We start from the raw sequence: 15,060 nt of genomic DNA on the forward strand, positions 1-15,060 counted from the left end.
TCAGCTGGAGCTCATTGCCTAGAAGATAACAGCAACCCCTCAGAGGGGAGAGCGCCTTGATTTCAGGAAGAGGTACATCCAGAGCTAGGAGATCCTCACCCATGACAGATTGCATGCTGGGGAGAAGGGCTACAAACGCCCCAAGTGCAGGAAGAGCTTCAGCCACAGCATGAACTCATTAAATATCAGCAAATCCACGTGGGAGAAAGACGCTACAAGTGTCTTGCCTGCAGGAAGAGATTTTTTCAGACCTTGCACGCTGGGAGAGACCTTGAGAATGGAGGAGTCCCCAGAGGCTTCTCATGACAAAGGGAGAGCTTCCAAAGGAGAAGGCATCCATGACACCACCCAGATAAGGGTCGTACACCCATGGGCTTTGGATGCTCTTTCCTTGCTGAGAAAAGAAAATCTCTCACCATGCGTAGTTTTCTCTTTCTACTCTTGCAGCAACCAGCTTTTAAAACCCATTTCCTGAGGAAACTGCAAAAACATTGTGTGTGTGTGTGTGCATGAGTTCCTCTCTCAGTAATTTCTGAGAAGGCCTGTGGAAGAGACTACCCTCATAAAACTGACCATTTCGTCCCTTGTCTGGGAAATGCCTTTTCTTGGGGGTGTGAAAGGGGAAAAGGAAGGGGAAGAATAAAATACCTGATTTGTCCCAGAGCTTGTGTTTTCATTGGGGCCTGCTTTCTTAAAATGAAAAACGGAAGGACAGGAAAGGTGCAAGGGGGCTTTGTTTCTGGTGTCAGTTCCAGCCCAGTGCTTGCTTCTGGGGGGAGGCATGTTCGGCACACAACCCCACCACCCTTCCTAAATGTGCTGCTACACATGTTTAGGAAACCTACGTGCCTATGAAGACAACAAGCTGAGGGAGTTGGTGGTGTTCAGCCTGGAAAAGAGAAGGGTCCAGGGAGACCTCGTTGCAGCCCTCCAGTACCAAAAGTGGGCCTACAAGAAAGCAGGAGAGAGACACTTTATTAGGGAGTGTATTGATGAGACAAGGAGGAACGACTTTAAACTCAAAGAGGGTAGGCTCAGATTAGATATTGGGAAAAAAATCTTTCCTGTGTGGGTGGTGAGGCACTGACACGCGTTGCCCAGAGAAGTTGTGGATGCCTCATCCCTGGAGGTGTTCAAGGCCAGGTTGCATGGGGCTCTGAGTAATCTGACCTAGTGGAAATTGTCCCTGCCCATAGCAGGAGGCTTGGAATTCGATACTCTTTACGGCAACCCAAGCTGTTGTATGATTATGTCTCCCCAGTGAAGCTGGTTGTGACTGAGTTGGTTTTCTCACGTTGCTCCCCCCCTCACAGCATCGATTTCCTGGTAATATGTACTGCAAAATGCTGCTGACATAATAAGTAGTCACCAGTGCTACCAGCCTCACTCCTCATTCCTTTGAGGAATCTACCATCACCCATGAGCAGGGGTTGCTCTCGCCATGTGGGGTGGAAAGGCAGAAGGTACAGAGGAGAAGAGACCCGACCCATCTTTGCAAAGTGGTGCTGCTAAGCTGACTGGCAATATAGACCAGTTCTACAAAGGGCCTGCATGTTCTCACCTTGCTGGCCCACAGTGAAGGCATCACCCAAGAAGGGCTACTGCTGAAGACATTAAGAAGACATTAGTGTGTTATCCGCTATAACATATATATTTTTGATATAACGATATAATAACAATTTCCTCGTAACATATAATCTAATTCTCTCCTCCTACAGTTTTAAACCATTCTCCCTTGTTCTGTCACTATCTGCCCCTGTAAAAACTCATTCCATCTTTTTTTTTTTTTTTTTTTTTTTTTTTTAAGCCCATTTTAAGTACTGAAAGTACCTTAAAAAGTACATAAAATCTATCACCATGTTTGGTTCGCCCTTCTTGTTGCAAGCAGCTTTCTTCATCCATTTCCTAAGGAAACTGTAGGAAAATTTTGTGTGCACATGCATGTGTTCCTTTCTCAGTAATTTCTGAGCCCACTGATCAATCTGATGCAAGAGTCAGAGCAGTAGTGCGGCTCTTGGAGGCTTACTGAAAATTCCCTTCAAGCAGAAAAGAAAACTCTACGTACAAGCTTTCCCTGAGCTAACAGCCAGTCAATTCACCCTTTGATTAGCCATTGAAGAAGGCATGTGGAAGAGACCAACCTTTGATCAAAGCTTGATTTGCTCTGCTGGAGGGAACCCGGGTGGGACCAGGGGCGTCACCTGAGCATGGGGGTCACCGTGGTGTGTGGCATCCCTCATCTCCTCTCACCCCTACCCCCTCTCCCAGCAGAATCGCAGCTGTTCCAGGAGGTGGCTGGGGTGGCTGTGCTGGTAGACTTGCCCACCTCTGTGCTAGGCACCTGGAGCCTTCCCTCCATGCCTCTCTCCCTGCCTCCATTCTTTCACCCTTTATCTGTCCCTTCATCCATCACACCCTCCCTCTGTCCAGCCCTTCACATGCCTGTCCCAACATTTGAGTCCTAGCCTGAAATTCGGGAACTACCTAGATGATTGTGTGATGGGGTACAATCCCAAGCCAGACAAAGACCCATTGGCAGTGGTGACCCTCTGTTATCCAGCACACTGAAGGACTTTTTACCCCCCAGGTTCTTGTCATACCATTGTCCAGCCCCAGAGAGGTAAGACTAGAGATGTCTGACAACAGCATACAGTTTCTCCCTTCATTTTTCCCATCAAATTCCCATCATGCTGTTGACTGACCAAGGGCTATCAAGATTAGAAGTAGGCAATGCCAGCCATTTTTGCTCTCTGCTGCTTTTAGAAGGAAAGGATGAGAAGGTGCATTAACCATACCTGCAGCCATGCAACCTTGCATACACGCAACCCTACAGCCATGGAACAATCAGACAGCCTCTCCTGGAGGGCCTTTGGAAGGGTCTTTCTACCTGTTGGCAATGCTGCTGGTGGTGTCATCCCCTCCTGCCCCTGTCCAGGCAGGGGAAAACTAAGGCCCAGTGTCACTCTTCTTCACGTGCCCCTTTTCTGTCTGTGGTTTCCCTGCCTTCTTCCTCTTGCGTGAGTGTTTCCTGACTGGGGCTGAGTGGAGGGGAAGTAGCACCCAACTGTTGTGGCCACTGCTGGCTACAGGGGCACCGAGGACCCACCACCCCTGCCAGGGACTGGGGAGGGACATGTGAGGCGCTGAGGTACTGGGGGGGTGGGAGGTCTGGGGGGCCACTGAGCACTCTTGAGATGACTGGGAGGTATGGGTGGACAACTAAAGTTCTTGAGGATCACATAGAATATCCGTGAGGTGGGGGTACTAGCAGGTTTGGAATGTGACTGGGAGGTTTATGGGAACTGGAAGGGTGGGGTGGAAAACTGGGACTTCTAAGGAGTCAACTGGGAGGTTTGGGGGAATAACTTTGGTGGTGTGGCTGGCCACTGGGAGGTCTGGGAGTCAGCTTGGAGGTCTGTGTGATGCCAAGATATAGGGGAGGAGATGAGAGTAGAAAGGAAAGAAGAAGAGGAGGTCTCAGAGGGTGGGGAGAAGGAAAGAGGGACAGATGAGGAAGGGAGGGGCTCTAGGGAATGGCAGTATTGGAGGAGGGGGATGGAGAGATGGGGGGATGCAGGGATGGCTGAATTTGCTCTGGGTGACACCGGTTAACTCCATCCCCACAGCTCCCACTGCGATGTCCACACCCTCCTCCAATGGGACAGCCACCCCCATCCCCAGCGCAGCAGTGGGACTGACCCTGCTGTCCGCAGCGATGGTCATAGGGCTGCCAGGGAATGCCCTTGTGTTGTGGAGCTGCGCAGCCACCCGTCGCCGTGGCATCCCCATGCTGCTGGTGTTCCACCTGGCTCTGGCCGATGTGGCCACCCTCCTAACCGGCCCTGTCTACATCCGCTTCCTGAGCACCGGTCACTGGGACCTGGGCCTGGCTGCTTGCCGTGGCTGCAACTACATCTGTGCTGCCGCCATGTATGCCAGCGTCTTCCTCATCGCCCTGCTTGGCCTGCACCGCTGCCTGGTGGTGTCCCGGCCATCGGCGGCAGTAGTGGCGGGTGACCGTGCTGCCCAACTGGCCCACGGGGCCGCGGCGGTCACCTGGCTGGTGGCATTGATACTGGCTACTCCTTCTATCGCCTTCCGGCATGTGGAGGATGGGCACTGCAAGCGGAAACACAGCTCCACTGCTTGGCTGGTGACTCACAACCTGCTGGAGACAGGGCTGGGCTGGGCCCTGCCACTGACTGCTGTGGCTGCTGGCTACGGGCTGCTGCTGCAGCGGCTGCGGCGCACACGACTGGCACGGCGGGGCCGCACGCTGGGGCTTGTGGCCGCTGTGGTGGTCGCCTTCGCTGTCACCTGGGGACCCTACCACATCGCCAGCCTGCTGGAGGTGGTGGCAAAGCTGCAGAAGGGCAATGGGCCCCTGAACAGGGTCGCCAGGGCCATCCGCCCACCAGCCACTGCCCTGGCCTTCCTCAGCAGTGCCTTAAATCCCCTGCTCTACGCCTGTGCTGGCCGGGGGCTGTGCCACACTGCTGGGACTTCTCTCCTGCCCCGGCTTCTGGAGGGCTCCACGGTTTTCCACAGCTCCCGTAAGACCACGGCCAGGGCCACCCACAAGGCAAGGACCACACAGAAAGACAAGGAAAAGGGGTGCCAGGATGTGACAGTGGAGGACACAGGGACAGGGGATGGGGGAGCAGCAGTGGAAATCATGGGGATGGGGGATGTGGGGACAGTAGTGGAGGACACAGAGACAGGGGACAGTGGGATAGGAAGGGCATGATGGTGGAGAAGGCTGTGGAGAGGAGATGGATTTTGTGGTGGCCCTAACACAAACCCCTCCTTCTGTTCATGCCTCTCTCCTCTCCTTCCAACCATTCCTCCCTCCCTCCTTCCATGTCTTCATCTCTCCCCCCACCCCATGGTCCTGGTGAGGCCTGAGCAGGACTGTAACCAATAAAAGAGGGATGAACAAGAAAGAAAACAATTTGGGATGTTCAAGGGGGCCTCTGGGATAATGCAAAATTTGCCAATGCATGCCATGCCTCTGTGTCCGTCCATCCATCCATCCATCTGTGCCAGCCAGGAAGGGACCCAGGCATCCAGGGCAGGGGAACCTGCGTAGGTGTAGATGAGTGACATGGCTGGAGATACAGTGTGTGTGTGTGTGGGGGGGGGACTGTGTGTGTGCTTGTGGGAGTGCTGGCAGGGGTCAAATACCCCAAAATGGGCTCTTGGAGGGGGTCACAAGGAGATCTTGGGATAGCTGGGGAGGTCTTAGGTTGTGCTTGGTTGTGCTGGGAGGAACAACCCCAGGCACCAGGACATGCTGGGGGCCACCCAGCTGGAAAGGAGCTCTGCAAAGGCCCTGGGGGTCCTGGTGAAAACCAAGTGAAAGAGGAGCCAGCAATGCTGGAGCAAAATGCTGGGACTGGAACACAGAATCCCAGAATCATTCAGGTTGAAAAAGACCTCTAAGATCATCTAGTCCAACCTTTAAATCTTTAACCTCCTCATCTCTCCTGTGAAGAGAGGATGAGAGAGCTGAAAGAGGAAGGGTCCCCCTGGCAAAGGCTTCTGCCACAGAGCACCCTGAAATAATTGGAGGCCCAGGCCCTCTCCTCAAGCTGCTCTCTGGTGCATCCTCACTTTCCTCCTGACCTGCCAGGCATGGGGGTGTCAGGGATACCGCCACAATGGACAGTGGGAATGGCATGCCTGGTACAGGGGACCCCAGGTAGATGGACTCTGGGAATGAGGAACATGAGAAAAGTGTGAGAAGAACTGTGGAGAGATGTGGGGCACTGGACAGCTGGGTTCTACCTGGAGCAGGGGGGTTTGCAGGACACCCTACCCTTGCAGATGTGCAGTAAAAGAGACTTCAAAGATGATGGGGAGAGGACATCACCAGGGCAGCTGACCTAAACCGACCACAAGGGTATTCCATGCCATATAATGTCACACTCAGCAATAAAAAGTGGGAAAGGGGAAGGGGAGGGGGGTGCTCTTGTTGTGGAAGTGTCTGTTCTCCTGAACAACCGCTACGCATATTGAGGCCCGGCTTCCCAGGACATGGCCGAATGTCACTCACTGATAGGAAGTAGAGAGTAATTATTTTTCTTTCTCTGTGCTTCTGTGCTGCCTTTCCCCCCCCCCCCCCCCCCCCCCCCTTTTGTTTCCCTCTCCCTTTTCCCTTTAATTAAATCATCCGTACCTCAAACTTTGATCTCTTTGTGTCCTATTTTCTCCCCCTTCCTCTTTGAGGAATGGGAGTGAGAGAGCGGCCGTGGTGGAACTCAGCTGCCCACCCGAGTAAAACCACCACAAACTAACACAGATGTATTTTGTAAATCAACAAAATATGTTGATTTGATTGATTGTTGATTTGATTGATATGTTTGATTGTATGCTGGATGACCACCCGAGGACTCTAGCGTGCATGCAAATAGGGGTGGGAACCTATGTTAATGATTCTTTGGATACCTAATGAACATACAAGAGACTTACATGTGTGTGGGGTGGGGTGGGGTGGGGCGGAGGGGAAGTGAAGTGAATATGTATATATCTCATCAATATAAGCACCCTGGTAGTAACCCTTGGTGTGCAAGTTAGGAGGAGTGATCCCCCTTGCACCCAGTGCTGCAATAAACATACCTGCTTTATAACTCTCCTCGAGTTGTAAAATTTGTTTCTGTGTGTCACAGGAAAAGCAAAGGGAAACAAAGCAAAGCCGAGCCAAGAAAACCAAGGAAAGCAGGGCCAGGAAAGGCAAAGCAGAGCCAGGAAAAGCAAAACAAAGCAGGGCCAGGGAAGACAAAACAGAGCAAGGCAAAGCAAAGGAAAGTAGCACAAGGAAAAGCAAAGCAAAGGATGTCCTACAGAGTCTCCTCTTGCACCTTCGAGGCAAAATAAAGACACTTCCAGGAATCTAATGGCCTCTGGAGGCCTTGCAGGGCTCTCTAGTGCACTCTCGCGCACACTGGAGGGCGCCTGTGGTCCTCCCCTGCACTTTAGATCATCTGCAGGTCTACCAGTGCCCCCCAGTGCCCTCTAGCTTCCCCGGAAAGCCTCCCAGTGACCCCCAGTGTATTCTAGGATGCCCTAGAGTCCTTCGAGGACACTCTAGGATATCGTATGAGCCTCCTCTTGCACCCTCAAGGCAAAATAAGGACTCTTCTTGGAATCTAGTGGATTCTAGCGGCCTCACAGTAGGCCAAAAGTAGTGGCTGCACTTGTGGCACGTGAAGGTCTTCTCCCCAGTGTAGATCCTCTGGTGGGGGACGAGGAATGATCTCATGCTGAAGGTCTTCCCACAGTCTGCACACCCATAGGAGGCTCTGTGCACCGTGCCTCCTGGCCTTCTGGCCTCACTGCTGCTGTAGGTTCTCCCCACTGTGGGATCCCCTCGGCAGCCTTTCGGGCTTCCACCTGTCCTCAGCAACCAGTGGCCATGGGGCTCCGGCCTCACTTCTCTACGTGGTTCCTTGGAGCTTTCCTGTGGTTGACACTGTAGTGTTGGGTTTGCCTTCTGGGCTGAGTTCCCCTTGGATCATCCCGAATGTATCTCAGCTCCGTTCGGTGTCTCTGTTTTTTCCCCCTTCTCATCCTCCGGGCTGTCGTCAGCTGTAGGAACAAAGACAGAGATGCAAGAACCCCATCCCACAAAGTTTAGCTGCAGATCCCTGAAACATGGGATTAGAAATTGAAGAGCGATTGATTAAGAATGAATATGTAGGCAACACTCATTGCTTAATATGTGCTACATGTGCCTGTGCTGCGCTTAGGCCTCCAGATAACAGGAGCTCCTGGGACCCCAAGAACCAGATCAAACCAACCTTATGGTTAGGGCTCCTGCTCCCAAATCCAGACTGCCCTTCAGCCCCGGGTGGTGCCACCGCAACAAGGAGCAGTGACAACGATGGGCAGTGCCTTGGGGTTGAGGCTCCATCATCCCCGTCCCCCCCGGCTATCCATCTGCCCGAGGGGCTTCTGGCCAGTGCCTCCTCTTCCTCCCCATCTGGGAGAGAAGACCTTATGGGAGAAAGCATGCATGCTGCTGGGCTCCCACCTTCAGCTTCAGGGGATGTGTGGGCTGCAGGGAGCTGGGTCTGGGCTCTGGGGGTCCTGGGGTGCTCAGTGGGGGCTCTCTGCTGCCCACCTCCCAGGCAGCTCCTCCTCCTCCTCCTCCTCCATCCCCCTTTTCTCCTCTTCCTCCTCCTCTTCTCCTCCTCCCCCACCCCCACTCCCTCCCACTCCTCCTCTTTCTCTTCCTTCCTCCTCCTCCTCCACTACCCCTCCTCCCCCCACAGCAGATTGACCGCATCCCACCCGGGGCCAAGATAAAAATAGCTCCATAAGGAAAGGAGAAGCGGAAGAAAGAAATTAAAGAAACTAGGAAAAAAAAAAAAAGGCAGAAGAAAACTGTTGCGAAGGCCACTCACCGCTTCCCATGGGTAGATGTGTGCCTGGGCAGCTCTCAAGCAAACTTTGCCCCTCTAAAACTCCTCCTCTCTGTTTAAAAGCTGAGAATGATATTTCTGTGTTTAGCTCAAGCCTTGCATCCCCTTGTTTAAATGAGAATCAAAGGAGACCTTGACACAGTGCAAACAGCCTATCCAAGCATTATCAGCACTGATTTACCCCAGCACAGCACCATGGGGCTGCTGGAAGATAATTAACTCCACCCCAGCTTGATCCCAGTGCACCACCCCTGAGGCCCGCCATGAGCAGCATCCCCAAAAGAACAGGAAGGTGTTTTGGGGGACAGCAGGAGTGTGAGGTTTTGGAGTGTGCAGGAGACCCAAGTTGGCTGCATCCCTAATATTTGTAGCTCCTGGGTTGTGCACATACACATGGGTGCACCCAGGCACTCATAGAAGCACAAGTGCATATGCATCCCAGCATTATTCTCTGCAAAAGTGTCACCTAGGTGTTAATGCATCACTTTTGGCTGTGCATTTTTACTGCACCAGTGGCAGGCACGAAGATGTGTGCAAAGCACTTGCTGCAGTGCATGAGGTTTCCGGCACCTTGGGAGGGTGTCTCTGAGGCTCCCATGCAAGCCATGGGTTTCCGGCTCTCGGGTTCAGCTCCACCCTTTGTGCTCAGAAAGTAGGAAGCAGAGGGTAATTTTGGTGAGCTGGGGAAGCTGGCAGGAACTTGCCTATGTCCTCACAGCCTCGGGGGTTTTCTGACCCACCCCACCCCCCCTTCTTAGCTCCCAGCAAGCTGAAAGCGGGGCAGGACTGCGGTACAAAGCTGCGATGCTTCCTCCACCCCGGGGAGCAGCGGTCTGGATGGGTTCAGGAGAGGTATGGCAGGGTCCTGGGGTTTGGAGTACCCCCTGCTTCTTATGTAGGATTGGGGGGAGGTCAAGAAGCTATGGGGGGCTTGAGGATCCCTAGCAGTACAGGACCCCAGCTGGGCCTGAATCTGGGATGAGTTATTTTCAAGCTGCAGCCAATTAGGTCCCCACCTGTGGCATCCATCATGGGTCACCCTCCTTCTGGGTGCCCCCCCCCCAAAAAAAATGTGACCCCTATTTTGCAGCTTTACCTGGTGTCACCACATCCTGGAGACATACAGGAGCAAGAAGAAGGCTTTTTCTCTCTGTATCCCCCACCCTCTTAAAGAGTATTTCAATTTCAGGTTTTCCCCCTTGTTCTAAGGAGCATCACAGACTGGAGAAAATGTCTTTTTTTCCCCCCCAAAAAAAATCCCATCCAAGGGAGGCTGAGCCCTTGCAGAGATGTGAAAGCAGTGCCCAGTCTGCAGGACCAGGAACATTGTAGACACCAAATTTTATTTATTTATTTATTTATTTATTTATTTTTTCCCCTTGGAAAGGTCGGAATGGTGCCCATACAGGAGGAGCTACCTGACCTTCAGTCTTTTTTTTTTTTTTTTTTTTTTTTTTAACTATTGCCTCATTCTGCAGGTTCTCGCAATCAAGTTTCCCCTAGGAAAACCTTTTCATATTGATGTTCTTTGCACCATGCTCAGCTTTACACTCATTTCACTGATTTACATATATATATTTTTTTGCTGTTCGTCTCTTCCCAGTGAAGGTGGATGTGAAGATGTTGGTTTCCTCCTGCCTCCTTTGCAGCAGCTTTGTCCTGGCTTGTGCCACAATTTTCTTTGGTTTTCATGTTCACAAGCTGGATTGTGGTAAGGATCTCCTTCTGCCTCTTTTATGGAATCTGTCATTTGCTATATATTTTTATATCTATAATTGGCTTGATAATACTACAGAAAAGTGATATACACTGAGAAGTTGCCCGTGGGAACAGTTTGTTAGTTAGATATTAAGAAACCAACAGTGCTTCTAGCCCTGCTCTGTAACTCAGGGCTTTTGACCCCAACCAAATATGACTTAAACCTTCCATCGAGGTCATTTAGGAGGAGACAGTGAGAATCATAAGAGGTTGGAACAGACTTTCAGGATCATCGAGTCATCAACATGACCCCCTGAGTCCCACCACTAAACGACGTCTCCTAGTGCCATATCCACGTATCTCCTAAATAGCCCCAGTGACGGGGAAGAAGAAGCTGTGCACCTTATTGAAAGCCCATTTTAAAAGCTAGGTGGGATAAATAGCAAATCTGCTGGGGTACAACTCTGGGGAGCATCACTTCAGATGTGTTTAGGGGAATCCACCATCATCAGTGGGGGATGCCCTCCATACGGGGCAGGAGGGTGGAGGGTGTGGAGAAGTGAGCATCCCCAAAGAGCAGACACTAAGCTCTGTCTTTATTATTCCTGTGCCCCCAAACCTGTCCTTTCTCCCTCTGTTATGTTCTCTCCAATGTTTGTGGAGCTTTCAGCTGGCTGCTTCATCTCACATCAGCATGTGCTGGTGTTTTCATTTCAGCAGGCTTAACTCCATCTTTTTAGGCTTCTTTCCAGCCCCACTTTTGATGGCAGGTGTATGCTGGGTGCCCCAATCCTTGCACCCATCGTGTTGCTGCCTTATGCTTGATTGCTGATTGCTCCTGGATGTGCCACCACCACCCCAACCAGAAGCCTTTAAACCTGTTGTTTGCAGCCCAGTTCCAAGTCCTGGGGTCTGATCACCCCATCACGGCCACCGTGGGAGGGGACGTCGTTTTGCCCTGTCACCTCTCCCCCAGGATGAACGCTGAGCACATGGAGGTGAGGTGGTTCCGCTCCCGGTTTTCCATCTATGTGCATCTCTACCAGAGTGGGCAGGACCACTTCTCCTCCCAGATGCCCGAGTACCAGGGGAGGACAGAGTTTTTGAAAGGGGGTGTCTCCAATGGAAACGTTTCCTTGCGGATCCTCAGGACCAGGCTGAGCGATGAGGGACAGTACCAGTGTCTCATTAAAGATGGGAATTTTTATGAAGAAGCCACTCTGGAGCTGAAAGTAGCAGGTAAGACCCCAGAGGCAGGATTGCCTATGCGAAAGGCTTCTGGATTCAACCATTTTCCCTATGAAGACTTAGAAATCCTTTCTATTTCCCCTGTATAATAGCCCAGCTCCTAATGAGCAGCTCCCCAACCTACATGGCCTAAAATCCCCAGACAAGGGCCTTTTCTCAACACCAGACCCCTGAAACCTCACAAAACCAGCAGCACCATCCTCAAACTCAGCAGCTAACACTGGGCTGCCCCAGGCCAAGCATCTCACACCACAGCCCTCCAGCTGGTTTGCTTCAAAAGAGATCCTGTGGAAGAAGCAGGAGAGTTATCTGACAGCACAGCTGTAGCCAAAGATAAATTCTTGTGCAGATTGTCCTATGAGGGACATGGTCCACAAATTGACTCAAGGTGGGACATGACCTAAAATATCGCTCCCAGGGAAGGGTGGGATAAGCACCAAGCTGTTTCCAGCTCAAGAGAATTGCTATTGCAAGCAGAGAGGAGCCAAACACCTCTCTTCTGTGTCCAAGATAGAGATTTTTTTCTCCTGAACCCAACAGGTCTTGCATTTCTTAGTATGCAGAAGACTCACAAAGAGGATGAGCATATATCTGTCTGGGTGCAGATCCTGGGTACAGTCCATCTGCTGCATCCTTCTGCCATTGCTCTCTGTAGGATGGACTGAACCAGAAGGTTGGCCTGATTTCACGGCTCTTTTCTGACCACGAGGATGATGCTGGGGGTGAATAGGTCAGCCTTGAACCTTCCCTGAAACCAAAAGTTGAAAAGGTGTGGGTTCCTTTGTTTCCCCTGAGGAAGGAGGACAATAGGAGTAAAGAACATAATTGGATTCCACCCCAAGCTCAGAAACTACAATGGGTGTCTTTTATCAGTGCTGCCTTATTTTTGCAGCAGTCAAGAAAAGGGAAAAGCTTTTAGGGTTTTGAAAATCCCTTCTCTGGGATGGGCACTCCTTGTGTTTCTGTTGGTCTGGCTGATGTCTGCTTCATGCTAGTTTCAGGTTCCAGCCCACTTTTGTCCGTGGAGGATTACCAAGATGGGGGAATCCGAGTGGGATGTCGAGCAGCTGGCTGGTACCCAAAGCCTGAGATGCTCTGGAGAGATTTCCAGGGACAGCAGCTTCCTTCCTTTACTGAATCTACCTCCCAAGACAAGAACGGCTTCTTCCAGGTGGAAAAGACCATCATCATCCACAAAAACTCAAAGCAAAACCTGTCCTGTTCTGTCCAGAACACTCGACTTCCGCAGGAGAAGGACTCCTCAATTTACATATCAGGTGAGCTGCCACCAGAATTAAAGCTTTAAAAACTAAAACCAGATTTTTCTTCCCTTAATTTTACACACAGGGGACCAGTTTCTCCCCTATTCTGGTGCCTATAGGTGCAACACTCCATACACAAGAGTGTGATGGAGAAGGAAAGGACGAGATAGAGGAGGAACTGAACTGGGGTTTCTGAACCACAAAGGATCAAATCAGGGATTTTCTGAACTTTTTAAATAAAATGTCCATTTCAGCTAAGTTTTCTTCAGAGCCAGCTCTGAAGCAAAGATTTTTTATAAAAGTATGGCAGCCTCTGGTCTAAATATTTCAACAAAGATGATGGTGCACAAAGGAGAAGGAGAATGAGCACTTGCAAGATACCACTTTTCCATGTATTCAGGACATTAAATACAAAAATGTTTTGTATCATTTTTAAAGACTTTTTCCCATTTGTATTTGTTATGGTCTCACATTACACTAATTGTATGTAAGCACATAGCATGACCGTGTTTGTGTAGCTGCATTCACACCCACGCACATAAATGCATTCCATGTCTGCACTAACTCCACCTTGGCCATTTTCCCTTTCAGATGCTATTTTCCCAGAGGTCTCTCCCTGGATGGTAACTTTCTTTGCTATCCTGGCCGTCTGCTTGGCTTTGCTGATTTTCTTGCCATTGATATTTTATTGGCTACAAGGTAAGGCATTAGGAAACTGCAAGAAGGGGTTGTGGCTCCTAAGACCAAACTGAAATGCCCTATACCTTTGAGACACTACTTGCTAGACCCCTCTCCTGTGGAAATATTCTGAAAATGCCACCCTTCAGGTGGCACTATAAGCCCGCTGTAAGACTACCGGAGTCCCTTATGTAAACCATGGGGAGGCAATGTCACAATAAACCACACCAGTGCTGGCTGAGAAAAAAAAATACAATACAAAACAAAACAAAACAAAACAAAACAAAACAGTCCTGATATTCAGTGCAGATTAGCACTGAAAATCTCCATCAACAGAATCATAGAATACCCTGAGTTGGATATTCTGTAATTTTGATATATTATTAAGATTATTAATAATCTTGATATGTTAACTTAATAATCAATAATCTTGATATATTGCATTATTATTATTGTGGAAGAAATCCTTTAATCTGTGCCACTTTCTTTGTTCTTTCTTACAGCCAAACACACCACAGAACTTGGTAAGAGAAACTGTCATTTCACATTTCAAAGGGGATTTTTTTTTTTTTTTTTTTTTTTTTTTGCCACCAGAAGAGGGTTGGGCATTGCTTGGTCTTGTGTCTGTGTGCATCTCCTACATTCTGCTTTGATAACAGTGGTTGCAGGCTAATTTCACAACAAAAAGCCACGTGAAATAATTCTGAGGAATAGAGGAAATAAACTGGGCAGATTTCATTTAAATTCTGAAAGTACACTCACATAAAAATAATAGAAAAAGTCCTTTTTTTTTTTTCTTCCTCTTGCAGATACCAAGATTTGTCAGATATTTTATTAATGTTAAGAAGTTTTACAGTTCTCTGTACCCCAAGCAGACTTTTGTTGCCAACAGTCCCCCCATGGCTTATCTGTCAGAAAAGAAGGTTCCGCTCACATGTTTCTTTCTGCTTTTGCTTTCAGAGAAACGCTGTGCAGAAATCCGTAAGTACCATGGTTCTTCTGTCTTTGTGGGTAATCCTGCAGGGAGAATGAGCCTTACATCCGGATGCCTGTTTAATTGCATTATGAGAGTTGGGGAAAGGAAGTGGGGAGGAAGCAGTGCTTTTGCTGGTGTCTTGGGGAACAAACAAAGTGCGTGACTTCATCTGAACTGGCCAGTTTGGGTAAGTGACGTTAGGGAAGACGAGATCCCTTTTTGCTTGATATAATAAATCTCTGATTGAATGGGTTGTGGTTCCTGAAGTCCCTCTATAGCACGTCTATGGTAGTTAAATTATATCTTTGGTGAACTGTATGGTTTTCAAGAGGCCAGTTTCCTTCTTTTCAGATTAATAAAGAGTTATACCTTGTTGCCAAGAAGCAATCCAAGAAAGCAATAAACACATGAACTTGCTTCTTTCCTGTGTTAAAGTAATAGCTAGCTTTAATGGCAACACTTCTAACAGAAATGGCATACAAGTGAGATAAAGAAACGCTTTCCTTCAAATTAAAGCAGGCCGTCCATCAAAATCCCACTCAGGACAGTCATATTAAGCTTTTTCCCCCAAACCTGCATAACTTTCCCACAGCTCAATTACTCATGTTTTGGGTAGGAAAAGAGCAAATTCCAGACCAGAGCTTGGATGCATTGCCAGCACCAAGTTAGTGTTTTCCAGCAATCCCATTTATTGATTTTTTCCTGTCTTTTTTCTCCCCCAGGGGAACGTGATATGGAAATACGTAAGTGTTCTTTTGCTTCTTCCACCAACTAA

General features: G+C 49.6%; 2 protein-coding genes across 2 annotated transcripts; both read left to right on the forward strand.

Moving 5' to 3' along the window:
• Positions 1 to 3,057: 3,057 nt before the first annotated feature.
• Positions 3,058 to 5,113, forward strand: LOC309889162 (leukotriene B4 receptor 1-like). The gene is made up of 2 exons (XM_082781909.1): positions 3,058 to 3,148; positions 3,627 to 5,113. Exon 2 carries the CDS (start codon positions 3,638 to 3,640, stop codon positions 4,745 to 4,747), a length of 1,110 nt encoding a protein of 369 aa, XP_082638035.1. The 5' UTR covers positions 3,058 to 3,148; positions 3,627 to 3,637; the 3' UTR covers positions 4,748 to 5,113.
• Positions 5,114 to 9,137: 4,024 nt separating this feature from the next.
• On the forward strand, positions 9,138 to 15,060 carry LOC309889256 (butyrophilin subfamily 1 member A1-like; the record flags this gene model as incomplete). The annotated part of the gene is made up of 8 exons (XM_082782018.1): positions 9,138 to 9,275; positions 10,032 to 10,134; positions 11,013 to 11,360; positions 12,365 to 12,646; positions 13,223 to 13,330; positions 13,813 to 13,833; positions 14,270 to 14,290; positions 15,008 to 15,060. The coding sequence occupies exons 1-8, from the start codon at positions 9,228 to 9,230 to the stop codon at positions 15,058 to 15,060; spliced, it is 984 nt and encodes a 327-aa protein (XP_082638144.1). The 5' UTR covers positions 9,138 to 9,227.

Source organism: Aythya marila (assembly GCF_965140915.1).
Source record: "Aythya marila genome assembly, chromosome: 33".
NCBI classification, from domain to species: Eukaryota; Metazoa; Chordata; class Aves; order Anseriformes; family Anatidae; genus Aythya; species Aythya marila.